The sequence below is a fragment of the Apodemus sylvaticus genome, chromosome 15 (genome assembly GCF_947179515.1).
Source record: "Apodemus sylvaticus chromosome 15, mApoSyl1.1, whole genome shotgun sequence".
NCBI classification, from domain to species: domain Eukaryota; kingdom Metazoa; phylum Chordata; class Mammalia; order Rodentia; family Muridae; genus Apodemus; species Apodemus sylvaticus.
In genome coordinates, this window is record NC_067486.1 from 85,179,945 (window position 1) to 85,205,204 (window position 25,260).

Consider the following 25,260-nt stretch of genomic DNA (forward strand, 5'->3'; position numbering starts at 1 on the left):
ACTATTACTTCATTTAGCTTTTTGCCTTTCCTGATTTTTAGATTTGTTCCAGTGCTAGAATAAATAGTACATTTCTGGGTTAGCATTTCTGCAAACTTATTCATTCAACCACCTCCATGATTTCAAATGGTGATAATAAACTTGAGGGTTTTTTGGTTTTGGGGGTTTTTTTGGCCAGGCATGGTAGTGCATATCTTTAATCATAGAACCTGGGAGGCAGATGTAGGTGACTCTCTATGAGTCTAAGGCCAGCCTGGTCTACAGAGTGAGTTCCAGGACAGTCAGAGCTGTGTAAGAGATCCTGTCTCAGGAAAAAAAAAAGATCTTAATAAGTAAGGGGCTGGAGAGATTGCTCAAATGTTAAGAGCACTGGCTTTTCTTCCAGAGGATCTGAGTTCAATTCCCAGCACCCACATGGCAGCTCACAGCTGTCTGTAACTCTAGTTCCAGGGGATCTGACACCCCCACATAGATTTACATGCATGCAAAACACCAATGCACATGAAATTAAAAACAAAAACAAAACCTGCTGATTTTTAAATATCAACGGAGGCCCTGTTAATGGTTAACTGTTACCTTCAGAATGAAGTTTAACCATCTTGGTGTGCCTCAGGCTGTCCTTCCTCACCTGATTCCCCTCCTCTGCCACTAGTTCCTAATCATACAGGTAAAAATTACTTTATTCCATATTTTTTCATTTGCGTTTCTTGAAACAATGGAGTTCTTCCTTTCTCTTTGTTCACAAGCAAGCTTATAACAAATCAAAGAAACAATTGTTTGTATTCTCAACCACAATACAACAGTAAGGTGATCTTATCATTTCACAGTTTTACATAAAATAAGCTTATATGTGAAGAAACTTATATAGGAAGTGAATACTCAATGTTTCTGTTCCCTCAAAGTTTTTATGTGGAGATATGTAACGGAAGGCCAGCTATGTAATAAACTATTTTGGGGTGCTTACTTTATGAGCAAGGTACTATAAGTTTAAATAATGATTTAAAACAGAATATAGAAAATAGAATACATAATAGACACACAATGTACAGTACAGGCAATAATCTTCTACTATATGCTTTGGCTTTGATAATAAAAGTAAGTTATTGGGAAAGAGACATGGGCATGCAGGTGTTCTTTCAAATCCCATGGTATCATGGACATTGTGTTTTTACCTACAAAGAACAAACATACTGCTTCTTTTGGTGTAAACATTGACTTTCTGCAAGGGAGCATTCCTTTAAGGTATTGCAAGTAGCAAGTGCCCCAGTTGTGCAAACTTGTACCCTGGGCACTTTACCCTGGCGGGGCCAGTTAACACCACAGTCTCCTTTCAAATTTGTATCTCCTTATCAAGTGAGATACAAATGGGACCAGTGAGACACATTTGCTGAGTTCTTAATAGCACTATTTGTAAGGACACCAGGTTAATAAGATGTATGACTGTGGTCATTCCTAGCTATCCTCATTTCCTGTGCAATGAATCCAGGAAACGGAATCCAGAGAAGGAGTGAGGTATTCAAGGCTAATCATGAAGGAAAAGAGAGCTCAGTACGAGAAATTCCTTCCTTTCCCTCCTGCATTTTTTCTCAGCTAGCTTGAGGCAGTGATCTGGGTCTGTAATGAAAGAAGAACTAAGCACTATAAAAGCCACTGTTCCCTTGTAAGTGTGGTGTGACAGAGCTGTACAGACACTGAGGCTGAAGGTGGTGGAAGGCTAAAGTCCTTGTGTTGTCTGAGACCTGCCTTGGCTGGAAAGAGGAAGCCTTTGTGTCTGCCTGGCTGCTTTGTCTCTGCACCTGAGCTAGACACGTCTACAGTTACCCTATTTTAAGAAGTAGAAAAACTGAAACAAGACTCACCGGGCCGCCTCCTGCTGTGAGGTTCTGGAGAGCCCCCAGTGACGCCTCTTGGGTGTAGTTCCGGGCACTCTTGGCGATTAAGGACAAGTACATCCTTACCACAATGGAGTGCCACAGCCACTCAGTGCCTCGGGGACTGCTCCTCTCCTCTGGCATGGGCATGTCTTGGTATTGCTAAGCACACACAGAGTAAATATGCTTCAAGTGATGCCTACAACTCTGTATCCACATTGGCAGACCAGAAACACTGTCTAGAAAGACTAACAAATCACAAAATACTATATTCAATTACTTAACTTTAGCTTGCAATAATTGTTGCTTTCTAAGAAACTCACGTTCTCCAACTTTATATATCACAGTAAGGGGATTAAATATAGGTCCTTCTAAAATGGTTTCCAGTGTATTTAGCCTAAATTCTAAATGGTTGCCATCACTTTGAAGACAAGAAAAATAAGCCTGTTTCCTCAGATGTTTATAGAGTGGTTTGGAATAGTATCAGGGTCTAAATTTACCAGCCATTTTCCAACTTCAAGAATAACCACAACACTAAGAAAATGGACACTCCCATTATTATTATGTTAGTTTTGAAAGAGATATGAATCTTCTTAGGAAATTTGCTATTAATGCGTTCATGGTATATTTTTAGGCTTCAGGTAATGTTCAGACAAGAGCTGAAGCACAGTCCACAAAGGACACAGAGCAACATGGCTTAACAGCTAAGAGCACAAATCCAGAGCCAAATGAGTGGGGACTAAAGTTTATCCTTGTCAACCAAACACTGAATTAATGTAGGAAAACTAATGAGCTTTTCTGTTCCTGTTTCCTTCCTGGTGAAGTCTCATGGGAGGACTGATATGAGAACTATAACAATCTGAAACAGTAGCCAACATGAACACAGAAATCAGAGCCTCTAACGCCATTGCCCCCTTGTCCCCATCTACAACCCACAGCCTCTCAAAAATCTCCCATCATACCTCTTTTAGTTTCCTACTTCGGCTGCCAAAACACCCGATACTTTTGTTACTGTTAGTCTGGATATTCCGGTTTTGCATGTAGATACTCTGGGAATATTTCTCCGGGAGCTCTGCCTCCAGCTGGTAGGAGAGGTTGTGAAGAATGCATACACTGTTCTCTGTGGCCTGAGGAAACAGAACAGGAAGACTGCTCATATACATACTGACATCCCTTTCAGACAAGGCTATTTAGGCTTCAGATCTTAAAATCAGTATGCTTGGACCTAAGGTAAGCTGGAATAACAGGCTGAATGGAATGGCTAATCTTAGAACCTGAATGAATGGGCAGGAGTACTATGCTAAAATAATGGTAGCCTCCCCAAACCCCTTTAGAAACATATCTGGAGACTGAACCCAAGGCGTGTTGCACAGTGCACAAATGTTCTACCACTGAGCTATAGTTGTAGCCCCTTAACACATTCCTAAAAAACATGTACAACATGTCCAGAACAACTTCAGACATCATATACATAACCTGCAGCACACTAAGATGAGAATAAGATGACACTGTTTACAGTGACCACTCATGAGGCTACTATAGGAACTAGTGTAAAGGCCACACAAATGTAAGCGACAGATATGGGATTGGAGAAGTGGCATATGGTGTACTGCCTGTGCATGCAGGGCCTGAGGGATGAGGACAGAACAAGTCATTCAGATGCAATCTTCTTTTGACAAATGGTGATAACTCACTTGGTCTTCTATTCTTCAGTCCATTCTATACACGGTGCTAGAGAAGGAACCTAAGTAAGATGTTAAACATGTCAGGCCAGTGCATTACCACTGACCTATAATCTCCAGCCATGGATAAGCTGGCATTAGAAAGATTAGAAAGATTAAGAAGGTTAACTGTGGCGTTACCTTATCGTCTGGCTGGTAGTCTGCAATAGTTCCTCTGATATAATGGACCAACGAGTCAATGAGACCATCACACCTTCTCATCATCTTCCTCCCATCGAGGCCAGCGGAACTCATGTTTCTTTCAAGAACAAGAAGAAATGGTAAGATATATTCTATGTATCCTAAAGGCCTGAGTAAGTCATGTGCTACACATCCCAAAGGCCTATGCAAGATGTGTGCTATGAACCCAATAGACCTGAGTCTCAAAGGTTCATTTAAGGTTTCCTCCAGTCTGAGAGCTTATCATCCATCCAGGGAACCGTCCTAAGGTCAAACCTGAGACCATGAGGACAGGATCCCATCAGTGAGTCACCTACCTGCTGCATTCCATGGTAGCAAGGCCCAGACAGGGTTTAAATGATCTTGCCCATAGTTTTGAGAGGCACATATGAGGCAAATGTTTGTAAGTAAGGAAACACAGCACACTAGATAAAGCACTATGTAGCCATATGCTGTGTGTCCAAGTCCCAGTTTGCCCCATATCTTAACTCTAAACAACTTACTGTTGTTCTGGACCTTACTTTCCTCATTAGTAAAAGTGTGCTGGATTCTGTTACTTGAGTCTTAAAGGTTTTTATACAAACTGTTATTGGCAAAACATTAAGCCTGGTCCTCTAAAACATGATAGTCCTCCCCTTCAAACAGCAGAGGCTAAGCTATCAGAGAAAACATACTTTCCAGGGTCTGTGATACCAGAGCCCTGATCTATAAATATCTTTGGGCTTACTCTTTTTCTAATTTTGCTAGGCCATGACCACAAGTGGAAGCTGCTTCCTTATAGAGGAATGCAGCTTATCAAATACGGTAAAGACCGTTGTGCTCACACTGTGGACTCGGGCCATATTTGTATTCTGCTATTATTGTTTCTATATTCCCTTGCATTAAGCTTTTCTTTTAATCATTTACTACTCAAAATAGTTTTCTCTGGAGAATGTTAACACTTTGGTCAATAGAACAGTGAAAGGCTGTGGAGACAGCATCGGTTAAGAGCTCTTACTGCGCTCATTAAGACCCAGACTCAGTCCCTTCCCCCACCCACATCTGGTGCTTTACAAAGGCCTCTTAACTCCAGTTCCAGAGGATCTGATGCTGTCTGTTTTATGTGAGCTCTCACATGCACACAATACACAAAAACTCCGCCACGCATATACATAGAATAAAAAGAACACTAAAAAAAAATTAGGTTTTGGAATTTGAGAACTGCCTCCTATTCCCTTTTCCAACTTTAACTGAAAAAAAAAAAGTGTAATGCCCATTTATCAGCAAGTAGATCATCACAAATAAATTCAGAAGTTCTTCTCTATAATGTCTCAGGTAGTGTTAGTAGAAGACTAATAATTTGAGAACTTCTGGCAACTTATTTTCTTAATTTAAAAACATAATTGCATTAAGTGATTTCAAAATATTTCCTGTCTCAAATACTGCCTTCAAAAGAACAAATGTGCCCAGCATGACATGGGAAATAAAGGGAGCTGGAGCCGGCATCCGAGGCTGTGGAGGGCCCGTCTACAGGCTGATCTCTGTGGGACCAACCGTGCTTGGCTGCCTTTAGCACCAAAATGGTAGGTAGTCTTACAGTTCAACCTAAGAGCGAAAGACAAAAGATGGTACTAACAAAATTCCTTTAGTGACTTTGATTATTGAAAATAATCAAAAAGTGATTCATTTGCTGTGAAAAACTATACTTTTGTTAATTACGACAGGATAATGAAGGTTGGTGAGAAAGTTTAGAATTAAAGGTGCTTTCTGCCAAGCCCAAGAATATGAGTTTGATAACTGATACACACATGCTGGAGAGAACAGACCGGCCATGTTGTCCTCTGAACTTTCACATGCATATCCCTCCCAGTAAAAAACACATTTTTAAAACATGATGAAGCCAAGCACTGCACTGAGGTTGGGGATCCCCATGGAAGAGTTAGAGGAAGGACTGAAGGAGATGAAGGGGAGGGCAACCCTGTAGGAAGAACAAAGGTCTCAACTAACCTGACCCCTGGGAGCTCCCAGAGACTGAGCCACCCATAGTGGGCTGGTATACAGCAGAGGACTACCTTGTCCGGCCTCAGCGGGAAAGGATGTGCCTAATCCTGTAGAGACTTAATGCCCCAGGGAAAGGGGATGCTGGGTGGAGGAAGAACTCTCTCAGAGGCAAAGTGGGGGAGGGGGAGGATGGGGTGAAGAACTCCTGGAGAGGGGACTGGGAAGGGGGCAATGTTTGGAATGCAAATAAATAAAACTATTTTAAAAATAAAAAGATATAATGAATGGGTTTATTAAGTGGAAACAAAATCAGGTGAGTACAGCTTTTTCTTAAGAAATGATCATTTAGCCGGGCGGTGGTGGCGCACGCCTGTAATCCCAGCACTCTGGGAGGCAGAGGCAGGCGGATTTCTGAGTTTGAGGCCAGCCTGGTCTACAGAGTGAGTTTCAGGACAGCCAGGGCTATACAGAGAAACACTGTCTCGAAAAAAACAAATCCAAAAAACTTAAAAAAAAAAAAAAGAAATGATCGTTTAAACTGACACCATGTATGGCTATTTACCTTCTGAGCCCACTAAGAGCCCATAGGCCTGCTGATCATTTTAATGTTCAGTGATACATTTTTGTTGTGTGTTTAAGACCATGAAGGTAACCAAAATCAACTACTTTTCTTTTCCACTGTCAAAGACAGATGACAGTCTGGTCATGGGCCTAGAAGGAGCCCTTTAAAAAAAATCCAGTGTTCATCTGTTAAGAAGGAATCAAAGGCCTTGCTTTACATTAAAGATCTTCTGCACTGACTCTTGTGTGCAGAGTGGGGCACTGGCTAGAGTCCACATAGGAGGAGTCGTAGTAAGCTTCACAGGAATTGAAAACATATCGGTTTTCTGGTCTCCTAATTTCTCACATGAAGAAAGAAAAGGGTCAAAGAGTATAATTACTTTTCCTACTGAAAATTAATTAGTAGGAATGTCAGGACAGGAGGACTTTTTTTTTTTCCATTTTATTTTATGAGTATGGGTCTGTATGCCATGTCTGTGCGGTGTCTGTGGGAGTCAGAAGAGGGGATCAGATCCCCTGAAACTGAAGTTTATGAGATGTTATGTGAAGGCTGGGAATTGAACCTGGGTCTTCTGTAAGAACATCTAATGCTCTTAGCTGCTGAACCATCTCTCCAGTTCTACAGGAGGACTACTTGATCTTATGAAGAGGGGTACAGGAGAGAAAAAGGCTTATCCAACATTTATTCTTCCTGCTCTTTGTGTAGCAAATATATGTTGTCAATCACAAGAAAATGCCTTTTATGTAGGAAATCTGACTTTTTTCTAACCTCTGGATTACAGAAGTGACCCCTTGAAATTGCTTTGACAAGTCAAAAGGTCTGTCTTGTTCACTAGCACAGTCTGAAAAAGAGGACTTGGCTTTGTTTAACTCCAGAGTGTCTATTCTGGAGAGGGGGGGAGAGGGGAGGGGGAGAGGGAGAGAAAAAGGGGGAAAGGGAGAGAGGGAGAGGGGAAGAGGGGAAGGGAGAGAGGGAGAGGGGGAGGGAAAGGGGAGAGGAGGAGTTAGGACGGTAGTGCAGTTGGTTTTGCTGCCAGTTTCACAGCAGTAAACTGTGTCTTGTCATCTATTATCCTGACACTGCTCAAAATAGGACTTATCAGGGGTTTCTGGCAGTTGATACCTTTGCTGACAGGAAGTGCATGGAATCCTGATGCCTCACTACTGCCCCTGAATATCAAAAATATTTCCCATCTTATTCAGACAACCAAAAATATAAACAAGGGCAGATTATACCACTTCACCTGTGAACAGAAGTCATTAGACAAAAAGTTATTTACTCTACTCTGAAGAAACTCAGTAATTTATGTAAAATGGTATTTTTTAAACAGCTAATCTTTAAAGTTTGTAGGAAATGGAATTATCATAGACAGAGTGTATCCTTTTATGACGTGCCTCCTGAATATTGAGAAAAACTTCCTTATCACTCTTTCCTGTATGTAGCTCAATGGGGACTTAACATGGAAAGTACCTCAGATGTCTAAATTAAATAGACCAAAATAACCACCTGATTGCAAAGTGAAAATGAAGGACCTCTAACTGAGGACCTCTAACCAGTCCTCAGTGACGAGTGAGCTCTGAGGAAGGTGGCACTCACTGAAGGCAATACTAACTTCCACTAGGCCCAAAAGCAGTATCTGCAGCCAATGACTGACATTAGAACTCCCCTCCCCCAATGTAGCTTTTAATGGAGTCAGGGAACTATTCTGAACCCAATGTATCTCTGAAGTGTCTCAGACTTGGAAGTTTTAAATGTTTCAGATTCTTTGTCTGGAGCAGATCTGTGATTCTGGACTATTTCCAAGACTGTTTCCCTCTCACATTCCTGAGTCACAATGAAGACAGCAAAAGCCACCTTGGCCCTTGCTAGAATTAAAAGAAAGATTGCTATGTCTCTGTGAAGATTAATGGTGTCACAATGGAATCATCGTTCATACAGTAACCTAAGGCATGGAATAGAATTTTCATAGCACAGGGAACAGCCTCAAGAATTGACAAATGAGACTATATGAAATTAAAAAGTTTCTGAACAGAAAAGAAAAACCAGAATAAGCAGACAGACATCTGAATGAATAAGAGAAAAATGTCCATTTACACCTCAAACAGGGGGTTAATAGTTAGAACATATAAAGGATGTCAGACATTAAACCTAAGAAGCAAAGTCGCCAATCAACAAACAAGCCAATGATCTGAACAGTTTTCAAAAGAAGAAATGCAAATGGATTAAGGAGTTGGGGATTAAGTTAGAACACTTCTTTAGAACACATGAAATCTTAGGTCCAATTCCCTGTAGACTTGAAACAAAATGAAAAAAAAAAAAAACCTCTATAAAACAAAACCAGATAAAAAAACTGTCCAGTATTTCTAGATATGGGAGAAATGTAAATTGAAACTACTTTGAGATAGTATCTCAGCCTTGTCAGAACGACCATAAAGAAATCAAATGGCAACAAATGCTAGAGAGGGTGTGAGGAAAGAGGGATCTTAGATACTATTAGTAGGAGTGGGAGCTCATGTAATCGTTGGAAATACTGAAAGAAAATGACCACACCACCCGCTGTACCTGGGCACACACACGAAGGGCCCTGATCCTGTCACAGGATGCACTTCCATGTTTGTAGCCGCTGCACTTACAATAGTGAACAAATACAACTGGCCTGGTGGCCATCAAAAGATAAATGAACAATGACAATTTTAGACATATACAAAATGGATTTTGTTCAACTATAAGAAATTCAGTTTCAGGAAAATGGATTGGGTTTGGAAACCAAGCAAGGAAAGCCAGGCTTTTCTACTAACTCCTGCCTCTAACTGTCAATGTGCATCTCCAAGTAGGAGGAATGGGAAGCCAGGAAACTAAGGGCGTGAGCAGTGAGGTCTGGGCTGACCCAAGGCTTTCCCTGAGAACATGATATATTTAGAGTGGGGACATGCTGGACATAAGTCACAGCGGTGTAAGACCTCCTGGCCCCCTGGTCTTCTTCTCTGTCGTCCTCATCCTTGGCCCCTCCTCCTCGTGACCTTGTGACCTCTTCACTGAAGAATGGCCTGCTGGTTAAACTACTGCCTGAACAAGGACAAACAAGTACGGTAGAAAGAGAAAGTGCAGCTATAACTATAGACAAACACAACATCACACAGTCATACCACAGGGACCACCTGAAGAAAGAGAGGCTTACTTCAGGGTGGGCAGGGTACAGGGAGCACTTGTTTTCTTTTGGATGCTTGTATAGTTTTGCATTTCAGTTCTTGTAATATATTGATAAAGTCTTAAAAAAAATCTTTATAAGGCAGGCCTGGTGGCAGACACCTTTAATCATAGCACTCAGGAGGCAGAGGTAGAGGCAGGGGCAGAGGCAGAGGCAGAGGCAGGCGGATCTCTTGAGTTCAAGGCTAGCCTGGCCTATAGAGTAAGTTCCAGGAGGCTCTCAAAGAAACCCTGTCTTTAAAAACAAACAAAAACACCAACCAACCAACCAGCCCCAAAAGTTCCTTATTTAAACAAATTAATCTATTTTATTTAAAAACATCTGCCCTTGGTTCCCTAAAATGGTTTTTATAAATTTAAATATATGGGAACATGTGTGTAAATGTTTAAGGACAAAATATCACCTACAAGGGTCAGTGGGTTTCCAACTGACGAGCCTGCACTGGAATTTGTTTATAGATCCTTTACCATAACAAAGTTGAGCAAATCATGATTTAATACCCTGGATAGATTTGGTTAGTCTCCTTCCAACAGAGGATTAAAGATAAAGAACAGAAAATAGGGATAAAAGGTCCTAAAGATAGGAAAGTGGCATCAAGTTTAAAACTACTTTTGCTTCAGAGTATGAGAAAAAAAAATTTATTACAAAATCACCAAAAATGACTTCTACTCATTTTTTTTTTATTTTTTTTTTTTTTGGATTTGGTTTTTCCGAGACAGGGTTTCTCTGTGTAGCCCTGGCTGTCCTGGAACTCACTCTGTAGACCAGGCTGGCCTTGAACTCAGAAATCTGCCTGCCTCTGCCTCCCAGAGTGCTGGGATTACAGGCATGCGCAACCACTGCCCAGCTGGCTCCTACTCATTTATCTGAGCCAAATACCTCTACTCCAGCAGGTCCCTTACAGACAGATGGAGTAAGAGAAAGAACACAGTTGAGTGTTGTAGCAGTGGCCACACGGAGTTCAACAGAGAAGGGCAGAGCTGGCTAGTGGCTGTGCTGCCTCCACAAGACCGTGGTGCCTGCAAATGTGTGCGTGTGGTCTTTAAAGGCTGCTGGAACATTGGTGGTGGTGGTGGTGGTGGTGGTGGTGGTGGTGGTAGTGGGGCAGCCAGCTGACCAGTCGCTGCTCCTTAGAACACGGTGATATCCTCAAAAAGGAAAGGGAACCAATCCAGATTTATGCAGGCAGTGTCACAGTGGAGGGGGTAAAGGTGTCTGCTAGGGGTAGCCAAGCATTGATTAACTTCATAATGGCAGAAGCTCTGAAATATCCTGTTGGGTCTCCCCCACCCCACCCCTCCTCCTCTAAAGTATTTCTGCACACCAGGTTTTGCTAGCTCAAACTTCTAAACTAGTTCCTAAATTCCTCTCTTAGATGCTGTCAGGGTGAAGGAGGCCCCGCTCATAAACAAGAGAGCTTCTGTGGCCGAAGTGCCCTGTGCTGTTCACGCCAAGCCCCGGACTCTGGAATACTCGTCCAGCCTCCCACTTCAGACTGAAGCATGTTTTCCTCACTCTGTCCTTTAAACACCGTTCCTCTGGCTCCGTGACAGGAAGGAGACTAGACCAGCCTAACAGACAAATTCAGAAAGCAAATGCTGAAGCTGTGCTGACAGCTTTCCTCTGCCCTCCCTCTGGCAACCATCACCACCCTGGGCTCAGCATCCTGGAGCTGAAAAGATGTTTATTTTATAATTTTAATGTTTTAATTTTGATATGATTTTTACATAATATGCAAAACTAATAAAAAGCTAATATTTTAGACTGATAGACTAAAAAAAATAAATCAAAACATAATTGTAGTAGCTGCCATTAAATATATGCTAAAGTAGGTTCTGCTGGTCTTCATGACTACAGTGTAACCGTCCCAAACAGGCCATCCCAGCCAAGTGTTTATTTTAAAAGTAAAAAGTAGGAGACTGATCTCTATGACTATAGTATCTCAAGGTATTAATGGATAAAAATGTTATAAAATTAAAAGATGAAATGTTTTAACAAATTTATATAGATAGATAGATGATAGATTATTTTGTTTACAGAATAAAAATGAAAGGTTTCTGTTTTTAAAACGTCTAGATAACTTATTTGGAGTACAAAGATAATACAAACTATATTAAAATTTGTAAGGTCTGATACAAATGATTAAAAACTAGATGTATTTAAAAATATTTGGCTATTCTAGTATTACAGTGTCAGACTGGTGTAACTCCTGACACTCCTCATGTGGCGCCTGTACTGCTCCCTTCAAGTGTACTGCACACCACCTGCACATTCCTATGTGTGTGTCATTGTCTGTATATATGTGTGTGATCCTCCCGTTGGAATGACCCACAAGTGTCATGTCTCAGGAGCCTGGCAGGGTTGAATATACAGTTTTCAAACATTACCAATTCATTCTCTTGACATTTTCCAGTTTCTCATCACCCATAGGTCACCCTGCCATTGGATGGTTTTTCTTTTTCTTTTTCCCTTTCTTTTTCTCTCTTTTTTAAAAGATTTATTTATTTGATGTATATGACACACCAGAAGAGGGCATTAGATCCCATTACAGATGGTTGTGAGCCATCACGTGGTTGCTGGGAATTGAACTCAGGACTTCTGGAAGAAGAGCCAGTGTTCTTAACCAATGAGACATCTCTCTAGCCCCCTGGATGGTCATGATTAGTATGCAACAACAATCCAGAACCCTGATTTTAAAGTGGAATTCCCTCTTGGGTGGCATGTTCCATGGGTCTGAAGAACTCTGTGCCTCTGAATGAGGTACTGGTTGGCTTGTCCTGGAGGCGCTCTGTAGAAGTTTGCAGAATGAAAATGGCCCCCACAGGTTCATAGGGGATGGCTTTTTTTGAAAAGATTAGGACATGTGACTTTGTTGAAGTAGGTGTGGCCTTACTGGAGGAAGTGTGTCGTTGGAGATAGGTTCTGAGGTTTCAAATGCTCAAGCCAGGCTTTGGATCCAGATGTAGACCTCTCAACTACCTCCCCAGTATTGTGCCTGGCTGCCTACATGCTGCCATGCTTCCTGTAACAACAACGGAGTGAACCTCTGAACTGTAAGCCAGCCCTGATGAAATGTTTTCCTTTTTAAGAGTTGCCCTGGTCATGATGTTTCTTCACAGCAATAAAGCCCTAAGACACTCGGTCTTTGGTTTAATTAAGACATTAGGCCTACTTGGTCAGGATGAAGACAGCTTTCTAATGTCCCATTTATCTATTACATTGTCTCCAAAGAAAAGGCTCAATTGGATTTCTAGCCACAACAATGGACCATCATAAAGACATTCTTTTTATGTTTGAAATCAATGCTTCTGTTATCCCCTCATATATATTGCTGATTGGGAGTCCCTCTATTCCAAAAGGTGGGGGGCACTTCAAAATTACCTGTATCAACTGTTCTCTCTTTAATCGTGTGGAGTCCCCCTCCATACTGACCAAGGATTCGTTATCCCAGTTACAGGGCCTTAACCCCCTTTATTCCTTCAGCTTCCGTTCACTATTGTTGACTGAGGGGACATAGTTCCTTGTCTAAAGCCAGGAACATGCCTGGCATAAGACACAGCTTGTGCAAAACCTCTTGACCCCAGTTTTTTTCTTCTTGTTGTCCATTTTCTCTGTCATCCTCATCTTTGGCACCCCCCCCTCATGACCCCGTCACTGAAGAATGACCTGCTGGTCCAGGTCAAGGGGCAAAGTAAGGGAAGACAGCAGAGCAAAGTAGAAGTGGGGAGGACTGGGGAAGGGAATAACGAGAAACGAGAGTCGGAGAGACAAAGGGAGTGGGGAAGACTGGGAATCAAAGAAAATGAAATATGGTTACGAAAATTCCATATGGAAACTTACGTCATAATTATATATAATTATATATTAATTTATAATCAATTAAATAGTATCAAACTAATAGCTACAATTTAGGGTATATGCTAAACATGATGGTGAACAATTCATCTGTAATTTTTAAACATTTCTGAAGCTATGGTACCCTAGAATTTCCCTCATAATCATGACATATTATTAGCATCTAAAGTCACAATGAACTGCTGCCCTTCCATATAATGTCTCTGGTAATGCTCTGGTATGCTCTCACATGTCCGGTAGACAGCGCTGTAAGGAAATCTGTTAACATACTTTGAAGCTCTGTGTCTAGAGTGCAGTCAAGGAGCCTGGGGAAGTGACGAGCAGACATGCAGTGTTCTAAGGCGAAAGGCTGGAGACCCTATCACTGGTTATCAGAGTATGAGAATGACAGGCACAAGGGCTGGTGAAGGAAGCCACTTTCCCTACAAAAGAAATATGTAAAGAATCAGAAATAGGGGCTGGAGAGATGGCTCAGTGGGTAAGAGCACTGACTGCTCTTCCAAAGGTCATGAGTTCAAATCCCAGCATCCACATGGTGGCTCACAACCATCCATAAAAAGATATGATACCCTCTTCTGGCATCTGGAGACAGCTACAGTGTACTTACATATATTAAAAATAAATATTTAAAAAAAAAGAATCAGAAATAAGTAGGGCTATTTGTACTTAACAATGTAGTTTTCCACACACTGTCCGGTGGCTCTGGGCCCAGGCACCTTAATTCCAACCGTCATTAGCTCCAAGGAGATGTAGTCTATTAAGTACTTGGTAAGCAGTTGGCAAAGGCTACTCCAGACTCTAAGATGCTAGCCTATCTTCCCTTGTTTGAGATGCTGACCCAGTCTTTCATTTAACTTTCTTATGATCTATATCCAACAGTGGCTGCTCATCTGTGACTAACAAAGAGAAAGAAAGCAACAGAGGCAGCTGTGGTTGCTCAGGATGAAAAGTAAATCTCCTTAGAACCAGCAGAGCAACAGAATATCTACGTAAAAAGAAGGGCTTGACAGTTACTCTAAAATCAACACCAGTTCCTGAAGGTATCAGCAAGCATCAGTCTCAGGCAGCCTCTGTTTACACGTGGGAGCAACAGTGACAGGTTACAATTCACAGCTACACTTCACAAAGAAACATCCATGCTTCTATTATGGGAGAGAAGGAGTGTGTGTGGGATCCTTACCTCTGCTTTCCTGATTTTTTTTGAATATTTCAAAACCATCTGAATATTGAGAGAAGTCAACAAGCACATGGCTGGGTGGCAAGACTCATTCTGCACGGTTTGGAGTAGCACACAAGTTCCTTTTAAAGTTGATTATAAATAGTAAACTGTAACTTAAACAATATACACTGCAGCTACTGCAACTTGGATAACCTTATTTAACACCTAAAGGAGATGTTTGGATTGTTAGTGGATGATTAAGGAATTTATTCACAGGGCAGAGAGACACAACATGTAGATATTTTCTATCTTGATATCTGTGGACCGAGGTGCCAGTGGTTTTCTATAAACCTACTCATTAGTTGTTTTTAAAGAAAAAAGGTTTCATGCATCTTTAGAGCTTGTCTCATAATATTGAGTCAGGGCACTGTTACTAGTTTTCAATCCTATAGGTCCTTTATGTAACATATCATAGCTCCCAGTTTTGTATTTTCATGGGATTTCTGTGTGAGAATGTGTCTATCTGTACCTATATATGCTATTTCTTTGTTTTTCTCTTTTGTTTTATTTCAATTTATTTGTTTTAATCTTATTTTGTTATCATTCCTTAAATGCCTGAGACAGAAAGGTTATAGATCCAGATAGGAGGGGAGGTGTGGAGGAACGAGTGGGAATTCAGCAAGGGAAAAACAGTAATAAAAATAGATTGTTTGAAAAAAATATTTTCAATGAAAAAAAAAAGTCTTGAGGATAGAGGGGTGTTTCCTAACAACCTTCTGCTTTAAATCTATCCATCCAACCATCTATCTATCTATCTATCTATCTATCTATCTATCTATCTATCTATCTATCTATCATACATGTGTGAGTGCCCTTGTGCCACAGATTGCATGTGGGATCAGAGGACATCTGGATTCTGGAAATAGAACTCAGGTTGTCAGCCTCAGCAGAGCATTTACCTGTTGGGTAATGTTATCAGCCAAACCTACCAATTTGGGGCGGGGGGGGGGGGGAGAAATCATGAAATTTAAAATTTTTTTTTAAAGATATAATTCTGACTATCATCAGCCACACCTTTTTCTATAAAAACATATTTGCTGTTACAAAACACAGTTTACAGGATATTACCTATAACTTAAGTAATATATACATAGCTATTTTTCCTTAACTCTTTTTTAAAAAATTGACAATGACATTCTGGGAAATTATTTTTCTGCCCAAGACTCAACTTGTAAACTAGTCAGTGAAGAAAGACAAGTGAAATGAGTTCTCATTATATAAGAAAAAAATTATTTTTCCATGGCTGGTTCGATGGCTCAACAGGTGAAAGTGCTTTTTGCAAAATCCCAAGGAATGGACTGAAATCCGCAGAAGCCATTGAGGACAAAATAACCATGTTCTTCCTCTCTGTTTTACACACACACACACACACACACACACACACACACACACACACACACGCAAAGACACACATATAAACACATGCACATATAAACACACACAGACATACACATTCAAATACACACACAAATACATACACAGAAATACACACATACATACAAATGCACACACATATATGCGAATACAAACATACACAAAAAGATACACACACATACATACAAACACACATACACAGAAATAAAAATTTTAAAAATTATGTTTTACTGATTCTTCTTTCTCCATATTATCTTTACTCAAGTGTTTAAAATAATCATCCCAGGGACTTGATCAAAGTAAGCCACAGAAACAAAGAACATCTCTAGCAAAGAGAAATGCATGTCTTTTTTGTTTTTGTTTTGTTTATTTTGGACAGGGTTTCTCTTGACTATCCTGGAATTCTGTTTGTAAACCAGGCTGGCAGAACTCAAGAGACCTGTCCACCTCTGCACCCTCCTGCCCAGTCTGAAGGACAATTTTAATCTTGGCCAGCCTGGAAAGCATATGACTGAAACTGTAGAAAATTCTGGTTTCCAGATCTAGAGGGCTGCAGGTGTGCTCCCTGACAGTGTCTGTGAGATCGGAGTCTGGCCACGCTGGCTGGCTATCTATGTGATGACTGTGCACACTAAACTAGCACTCCTCTATCCCGTGAGCCTCTGCCTTTGATCCTTGCCACACTCGATCATTCCACAAGGGTCATCTGTGCGTTCATTCCATCCAAATACTTTACAACTACTCTGGTTTGTCACTGTGGTTTATTTTACTATTTCATTTAAACTGCAATTGAGTACATTTCTTTATTATTTACTTATGTATTCCTTGTAAAATCCCCAGTAGCTAGCACAAGGCTTTAAATAATGATATTGGATATTGGCTAGTTTAATGTCAACTTTCTTTTTTTTTTTTTTTTTTTTTTTTGGTTTTTTGGATTTGGATTTTTCGAGACAGGGTTTCTCTGTGTAGCCCTGGCTGTCCTGGAACTCACTCTGTAGACCAGGCTGGCCTCAAACTCAGAAATCCACCTGCCTCTGCCTCCCAGAGTGCTGGGATTACAGGCGTGCGCCACCACGCCCGGCTAATGTCAACTTTCTTAACAAGCTAGAGTCATTGGAAAAAAGGGAGCCTCAACTGAGAAAATGCCTCCACAGGGTCAGGCTGCAGACAAGCCTGAAGAACACTTCCTAATTAGTGACTGGGGAGGGCCCAGGTGAGTGGTGCCTTCCTGGGTTCGATATGAGACTTGGAGTTGTAGAAAGGCATCAAACCTGAAAACACAGTGTAAGGACGGGCTGCAGCTTTGCTGGGAGTGAGAGTGAGGAGCTAATTTCTCTTTTCTCCTGTCAGCAGAACTGGCTACCACCCCGTGTCACACGCTTGAGCAAGCTATGAGGGGCAAGCCAGTGAATGAGGCTCCGCCACCTCGACATCAGCGCCTGGCTCTAGGCTCCTGTCCCCTTCAGTTTCTGTCCTGACAGTCTGTTTTGATAAATAGTGGTGTGGAAGTGTAAGCCAAATAAACCCTTTCCTCCCCAGTTTGCCTTTGGTCATTTTTTTCATCACAGTAATGGTAAGTCTGACTAAGGTATGACTAAGTCTGACTAGACAGTTAATTAAGGCAATGCAATTAACTAGACAAACATCTTACTATAAAAAATTCCATCAGTTTTTACCCAGAGTCCGACAAAAGTAAATTGTGTAATTACAGAAAGGATCCAAAATAGAACACATTTCAGCTTCTCTTTGGGTGCCCTATTTAATTACACCTTCTATCTGAAGGGGTGGGGATGCAGGGAGGCATTACCTTAGGCATCCAGTGACATTGTAGAATATGTCAAAATCAAGCAAGCCATTGGCTTTGGGGTAGTCTCCTTCAGGCCAGCCTGAGAACGGGATGACGACGCTCTCTGTCAAGGTGAGCAAGGCTTCCGTTATCATGAGATGCTTGAGCTTGTCACTAGAGGACACGTTCCAGAGCAAACCTAGAAGAAGAGGCTCAGTGAAAACAGTGCGCAAACTCCCGGCAATGCCGTCAACCTCAGGACTGGGAACAGGTATTTAAAAAGGATGTGGGGCAGAAACCTGTTTGGTGCTTATTGATGCTAAGATTCCTAAGAACAATTATCTATTACTTAATATGCAAAGTCATGCAGGTTCAAATTAACCAGGAGTGTGAATAAAGCAGTTTGAGTGTGAAATACCCCACCGGGTCATGTTCTGAAGCTCACCTCCCATTCTGGGAGGCTGGCTGGAGGAAGGTCCCTGGAGCAGCTCATTAGTGGATTCCTGCCTCTTGCTCCTTCCCTTTCTGTGTTTTCCACCGTGTGAAGAAGCAGCTCCATGATTCCAGTCCCACCACGATGGGCTAGATTTCTTGATGCTCTAAGCCCAAATAAACTTCCCTTAAGTCACTGTTGCTTGGCATTTTATCTTAGCAGTGAGGAAAGTAAAGACACACACTTAAGCTTTATCGCTGTTTCTTTCATGGACTCTAACTACAAGCTGACCCATCAACCTAACATACTCCAGCCAGAGGTGAGAAATAGCCCTCCTGTAACCACCATTTCACTGTAAGGCATTTTGTCCTTTTGTTTTTCTCTGTCAGAAACACAGGGAGGCAGCAATGTGCCTAACTACCTGTGACCTGGTACTTTCTGTCCACTTACAGCAGGAATAGCTACACTTTTCTGACTACTGCAGCAGCTGGTCAACACTCCTAGTTAATATTTGTCAACTGCTGCCCATGATAGGATTTCTGCCCTCACGATCTGCCAACCTTCTTTTGTACTTCTTTGAGAGTTTGGCAGTAAAAGACAAAGAGCGCTGCCTTTTATGTGTCCACAGTGCTACAGTCAGAGAGCAGAGGCACATCTATTCACACGGTGCTCATTTCCCCCTGATGCCATTATTAAAGGGAAAGGTGGTATAGCCAACTAACCAGGAAAAAAAATTAAGAAAATGAAATACCAAGTTGGCTAGTGTGGTAGCACACACTTTCAATCTCAGCACTTTGGAGGCAGAGGCAGGAGGAGCTCTGTGAGTTCAAGGCCACCCTGGTCTACAGAACAAGTTCTAGGACAGCCAAACTACACACAAAGAAGCACTGTCTGAAAGAAAGAAAGAAAGAAAGAAAGAAAGAAAGAAAGAAAGAAAGAGAAAGAAAGAAAGAAAGAAAGAAAGAAGGAAGGAAGGAAGGAAGGAAGGAAGGAAGGAAGGAAGGAAGGAAGGAAGGAAGGAAGGAAGGAAGGGAAAGAAAGAATGAACCCACGTTTTCCAGGGCATTTACACATAGAAACTAGAGCTTGGTGCTGAAAGATAACAGAAAATTATATACACATGTAGGATTCTTTTTGTTTTTGTTTTTGATTTGTTTTGTAGACAGGGTTTCTCTGTGTAGCCCTGGCTGTCCTAGAACTCACTCTGTAGACCAGGCTGGACTCAGACTCATAAATCTGCCTGCCTCTGCCTCCCAAGTGCTGGGATTACAGGCGTGCGCCACCACTGCCTGGCTAGGATTTTTTTTAAATGTAGCTTTGGTACCCCAATATTTTTAGTGGAGGAACTATGGACCTATACATTGCTGTGACAATGGTGTGTTGTAATGTGTTCTTGCTATCTTTTGTCTCTAATAGGCTGCTCCCACCAACTGCCATCCAGGAAAGGGAAAGAGGCCAGAAGAGAGAAGGGATGATTGTACCTTCTCCATCTCGTCCTCTTCTGCCCTCCCAGTCAGTAATTTCTACTTCTTAATGTACTGCAATGGAAGAGTAGATATATAGGATAGCTCCTTTATGATCGGTAATATCATCTCCCTTGATTTTAATGACTAAAATAATGGCCTACATAGCTCTATGTGCATTTGGCCTAATCATTTAAAACACATGAGGTCTAATATTTCAGGATTAAACAGTTTGCTTTGGCTATGTATAATTTTTGAAACAGCAACCAGATTTTCATGCAGTCTACACATAGCTTCCATTAGATATGGTCACAGCAGGACTGATGTCTGCTGGGAACAGGATTTCTGGACTTACAGGAAGTTTTCTCCTGATCACACTAGCATTTGGGGTTAGTCAGGAGCAGTATCTCAACCGTGGGTTCTGCAATACAATGGCTTCACCCCGCCCCCACTTCATCTTATGAAGCCCTGGAAGGGGCCAGAGAGAATAAACCCAGGAGGTAGTTGGAGACAGTGTAAAGGCAGGTCTGAGGTTGAGTTTTGATTAATAAGCTACAAAAGAGGAGAAAAACAGGGGAGAAAGCCAGACGGAATGTGGGGGAGAGGCAGGGCTGTGTGGGTAGGGACTTCCTTGAGTTCAAAATAAGCAAACAAATCAAGTTTCTCTTCTTGTCAGTGGCCTATAAAATCTGAAGCACAATGGAGTTTCCAGTTTACAAAGAGCCATACAAAGTACTCAGTATATCTTTCACAAAAATCAAAGAGGATTATCTTGACAAAGGGAATGGAATTTTCCATTAACAGTCACTCTATACCCTTCTTAGATTGGCATGCTACACTGTATCTAAACAAGTATACAATTTAGGAAGTTTTGTATAATTTTTAAAAAAAATAATGTAGGCTAATGTATACCTAGTTTATGGCCACCAAATTTCTGGATGGCATAACATCAGAAGAAAAGTATTCTTTGGAGATATACATGTACCTTTCTGCACATACACACACAACTTAGAAGTAATCAGCTAGAAATAGGGTAATTCCTTAGCACATAGCTGAAAGATATTAGAGTCACTATATGTGGGGTGCTCAATGTCCAGACACTAAAGAAAGGCTAGGTTAAACATGTGAAGACCAACCTCTCTGGTTCTAGAAGACGAAATCAGAATCACCAACTGAAAATCTCAAGAAGGGAGATTTGGGGGGAACAAGTATACCTTGTAGAAACCAGAAGACTTTGTAGAAACCAGAAAGACCTACTTAAAAGATCCAGCTTGGGTGGGTAAAATATTAGCTCACTTCTTACCAGTATGTTAACAAGGATTTTTATCCTTAAGTTAGTGTTCAATTGAGAGTCTGCAAAGGAACCAACCCAGTGACAGATCAGAATCTGGCCCGCAATCCAGGTTTACTGCACCAGAATCTCAAAATGGATTATAAGAATTTACATTTCTGAGTGTAAATTCTGAGGGGAGTTATATTAAATAATCTACAAGATGGGTTAAAATTTCAATGATGGTGGTGAGTTGGGCATCAAATCATCTTGAGAGAACTTTAATCCCTTTAATAGCATGTTATTAACTACCTCTGTGTATGACCTAAAACCCCTGTGGCTTGTTAAAAATCCTTCTATAATATACAAATAGACCCCAGCTTCCACCAATTCAAAGACTAAGAGTGTCATCAGAAAGTATCTAAGATCTCCAGAGACTTCTTCACTTAGCTTTAATCTTCCTACCTAATGTTTCCACCAACGTATTTAGCAACACCTTACTTTGTTCTGTTATTATCAAAGTTTCATGAAGTCCTTACCCCACTAGAGTGCTTGGAGTAACCTAACTCTGGGTCCTGGGACATAGCAGTATTATCCAGCTCAGAGAAAACGACTCACACCTTTGGGATGAGAGCTGTGCTTTAATGTGGACAATTAAAGTTTCTTTCTGGACATGGTGGTACTTGCTTACAATCTTAATGCTCAAGAGAATGAGACAGGATTAAGGCTAGTCAAGGCTATATGGCAATCTAGGGAAACAACATACATCCCTAAAATCCCAAAATTTTTGGTACTAGGTGTAGCAGTGAATTAGCTAAACTGCTTTGGCTCCCGGTGGGTCACACATGTGCTGCACCCATCCAAGAGCTCTCTAGATTCGTGAATGAAACACAGACACACAGGCACACACAGAAACACACAGACACACACAGAGACACACACACATACACACACACACACAGACACAGACACACACACACACACAAGGTAATTTTGATGTGCCTTGACTAGCTCAATGGCTGGGCATTCCTAATCCTCCTGGTGGCAGCTAGCATATATTTCCCTCCAGTATGCCTGGCTTAACAACTTCTAAAGGGTCTTACAGCTATTAAAACACATATTTTACTAATATTGCCCACTACAAGAAGAAATAAAATAAATCTCCTTTAATTTTACATAGCAAAATATAGATTTTTTATGGTAAATATTATTTTTTATTTATTTATACCACACTTGAATCATAAGGATACCAAGTAAAAGACGCAAAAGACTTGGTAGTTATAATAAGATCCAAAACACTAGAGATGGACAGACTATGCTGTATAGTTCCTCTTAATGACTGAGATATCACCCTCCATGTCCTGTCTGGGCTGCTCACACACCCAGGCCAGTCCTCCTGGCCAATCCACCTATGCTGTGCCACCATCTTCCTTCTTCCTCTTCTCTCTCCTTCATGGTCTCAACCCCAGACACCAAGCCTGGGAACTGAAGCAGCATCTACCTTTCTTCTCCCAGCATTGGGCATCTTAATTAAGCAATCGTGGAAGGCAGGAAAGAAATGATGTAATTATAATATTATCCCAAAATTTATTGTAAAATATAACAAGCTCAAAATATAGATTTTTACAGTGAAGAAATATTGCCATCTTCACTGAAGAAAAAAGATGAGAATGTCACAGACAAACAGAAGTGGCCCAGTGAGGGGACTCACATGCAGGCTTCTCACCGTGTGCATGTGGACCGTGTGTATGTGGACCATGTGTGCATGGCTGTTACAGGTCAAGCGGTCTCTGAGGCTCAGCCAGACCTACACGTAGGTTCTTACCCTGTACACGTGTCTATGTTATGAGGTTCTCTTTCTGAGCTGCAGAAGGCATGCTCCACAGCTAAAGGGAATCATTAGGGCCATCTGCATCAAATGCCAAAGAATCAGTTAACACAATTAAACGTCCTCCTGTAGGGAGATCTGGCGTGCACCCTATTTCTCAGCTGTACACAAGCCCTCTGATGCCTGGATGGTTGCTATGGCATCAGCATGACAGAGTGCTCTTTGACTTTAGCCTTCTATCATCTATACAAGCAAAGTGTATATCAATGGATTATTTTCTTGAAATTATCTCCCTCACCCAAGTTTCCCTGCTACTATGTATCCTAACCCACTTACTAGCTTCCATGTTTTCTTAGTGTGACCAACCCCACCTTGGCCCCACCTCCTCCCTTTTAGTCATGTTTACTTTGCCAAGAACAACTGTCACTTTCCTCTACCACGCTAAGGCCCTTACATCCCTTTAAAGACCTACAATGAGGCAACCTCCCAAGAGCATGGGATGGAGAATATGCTTGATCTTCTTATGGTTCATTGCTGAGTTCTAATGCAAGGTTTGGTCTTTTATCACACTAAGTCCTTCATGCTTTAGTTGAGTAGATGGAAAATCAAAACAATCTCCCCAGCCTGGGGCTCAGTGCCTAACATCTCAGAGGTGTGCTCTGAGACAAAGGCATCATTTCTGCAGATGTTTTCAAGTAAGTGACAGTTTATAGAGTTTCTCATTTAAAATATTAAGGAAAAATTTCAAAATATTTTCTCCTCCAGAAGAAAGGAGTTCAAATTCTGGATCTAAGCCACCTTGGCGACTTGTATCAATGAGTCTAGTCACCATCAACTCCAGGAACCTTAAGAAAAGCACAAGGCATGAAGGCCTGGCTGGCTCCGACTGTTGGGCTTGTAATGGTTAGTAGAAATACCTGTTATTTGCTTTTTGGTCTCCAAGTCTCTGGTTTGCTTCAGCACCTGCAGTAGCCGAGGAACTCCGTTCAGTTCAGCTACCTCCAACTTGTTATCATTGTCTTCAAACACCAAGTTTCTCAAGGCCCCGCAAGCAGCCCGCTGGACATCTTCGTTCTGAAGTTTGAGCAACTGCAGGAGCTTAGGGATGCCTCGAAGTTGATTGACCTAGGGAAGAAATAAATGTAATGGCTATTCTTGGTTGTCGACTATATCCATAATTGAAGGGCACACCTGTGTCCAGATCTTGAAGCTGGAAGATGCGAGTTTCTGACCTGGATCTTGGCATGGAGGTCTTGAGGCACACTGGCCATGACAAACTTGGGCCCAGGCAAGGTGGTACATGCCTTTAATCCCAGGAGACGGAGGCAAGGAGGTCTCCGAGTTCAAGGTTAGCCTGGGATGAAGCAGGTCCCAGATCCAGGTGTGGTGGTACACACCTTTAATCTGGGCCATTCTTCTGCTGGACACCTACATAGGGACATTGGGAGAAGGAAGATTCGCTCTTTTTTGACTGCTTGCACTTACTAGTCAGCTCATCTGTTGGAACCTCCTCTGCAGAGCACCAACATCATGGGACTGAGCCACTATTAGATTCTTGGACTTCCCATCTACAGCTGCCCATAGTTGGGTTAGTGGGAATACAAACTGACTGTAAGTCATCACAACAAATTCCCTTTATATAGTGAAACATTCTATAATTTCTGTGACTCTAGAGAACTCTGACTAAAACAATAATGGTACTTATTAACTTTGATGTGGCATTAAGACATTCAATATCTTAGGAACTTATGCTGATCAAAATACTTATCAGTCACCACAGCAGCAGAATCTGGGACGCAGGTTGTACAGAACAGGTATTCTGAAGGCAAATCTGTCAATAAGCTTTCAGAAGAAAGGGTAAGTAGCAAAGGATGGGTGAAGAGTGTTCAAGAAGAGAAAAAGAACTTGGTAATAGAAACCTGGAAACAAAATAAAATGTAAGATAACCTTAAATGTGCGGACCAGGAAAGTTTGATGAAAGAACACATGTACTTTTTCCAGAATAAACTTTTATAGTTAATGAAAATGAATAGAAATTAGCATCAATAGTAAGAAAAAATACATTTATCATGGCAATGTTGGAAGCCTTGAAATCTACCTCTAAATCTAAGTTACCACCAACTGCCTAGAGTATTTAAAAGTACTTAAAAGGATAAGCTATGTGGGAATTTTAAGTAAAAAATGTATACCTTTGAATGTATCATTTAAAACATTTCATCTACCCATATATGCAAGGAAGAACATATTTATTAAGAGAAAGAGCCACACTTAGGAAGGGAAGAGAAAAACAGATTCCCTTTTTGTATTTTAAAGATTCATTTATTTATTTTATGTACATGAGTACACCATTGCTGTCTTCAGACTCCCCAGAAGAGGGTATCAGATCCCATTACAGATGGTTGTGAGCCACCATGTGGTTGCTAGGAATTGAACTCAGGACCTCTTGAAGAGCAGTCAGTTCTCTTAACCTCTGAGCCATCTCTCCAGCCCCGAAAAACAGATTTCTTAGC

The 25,260-nt window shown here is 41.3% G+C and overlaps 1 protein-coding gene across 1 annotated transcript in view; it reads right to left on the reverse strand.

Moving 5' to 3' along the window:
- Positions 1–25,260, reverse strand: part of Pkp2 (plakophilin 2) — a 64,068-nt gene that overhangs the window by 10,140 nt on the left and 28,668 nt on the right. Inside the window, exons 5-9 of the mRNA XM_052158865.1 lie at positions 23,668–23,875; positions 17,778–17,955; positions 3,734–3,851; positions 2,834–2,998; positions 1,860–2,033 (exon numbers count right to left, since the gene is read on the reverse strand). Of these exons, the coding sequence (XP_052014825.1) occupies positions 1,860–2,033; positions 2,834–2,998; positions 3,734–3,851; positions 17,778–17,955; positions 23,668–23,875 (843 nt within the window). The remainder of the gene's footprint in view (positions 1–1,859; positions 2,034–2,833; positions 2,999–3,733; positions 3,852–17,777; positions 17,956–23,667; positions 23,876–25,260) is intronic.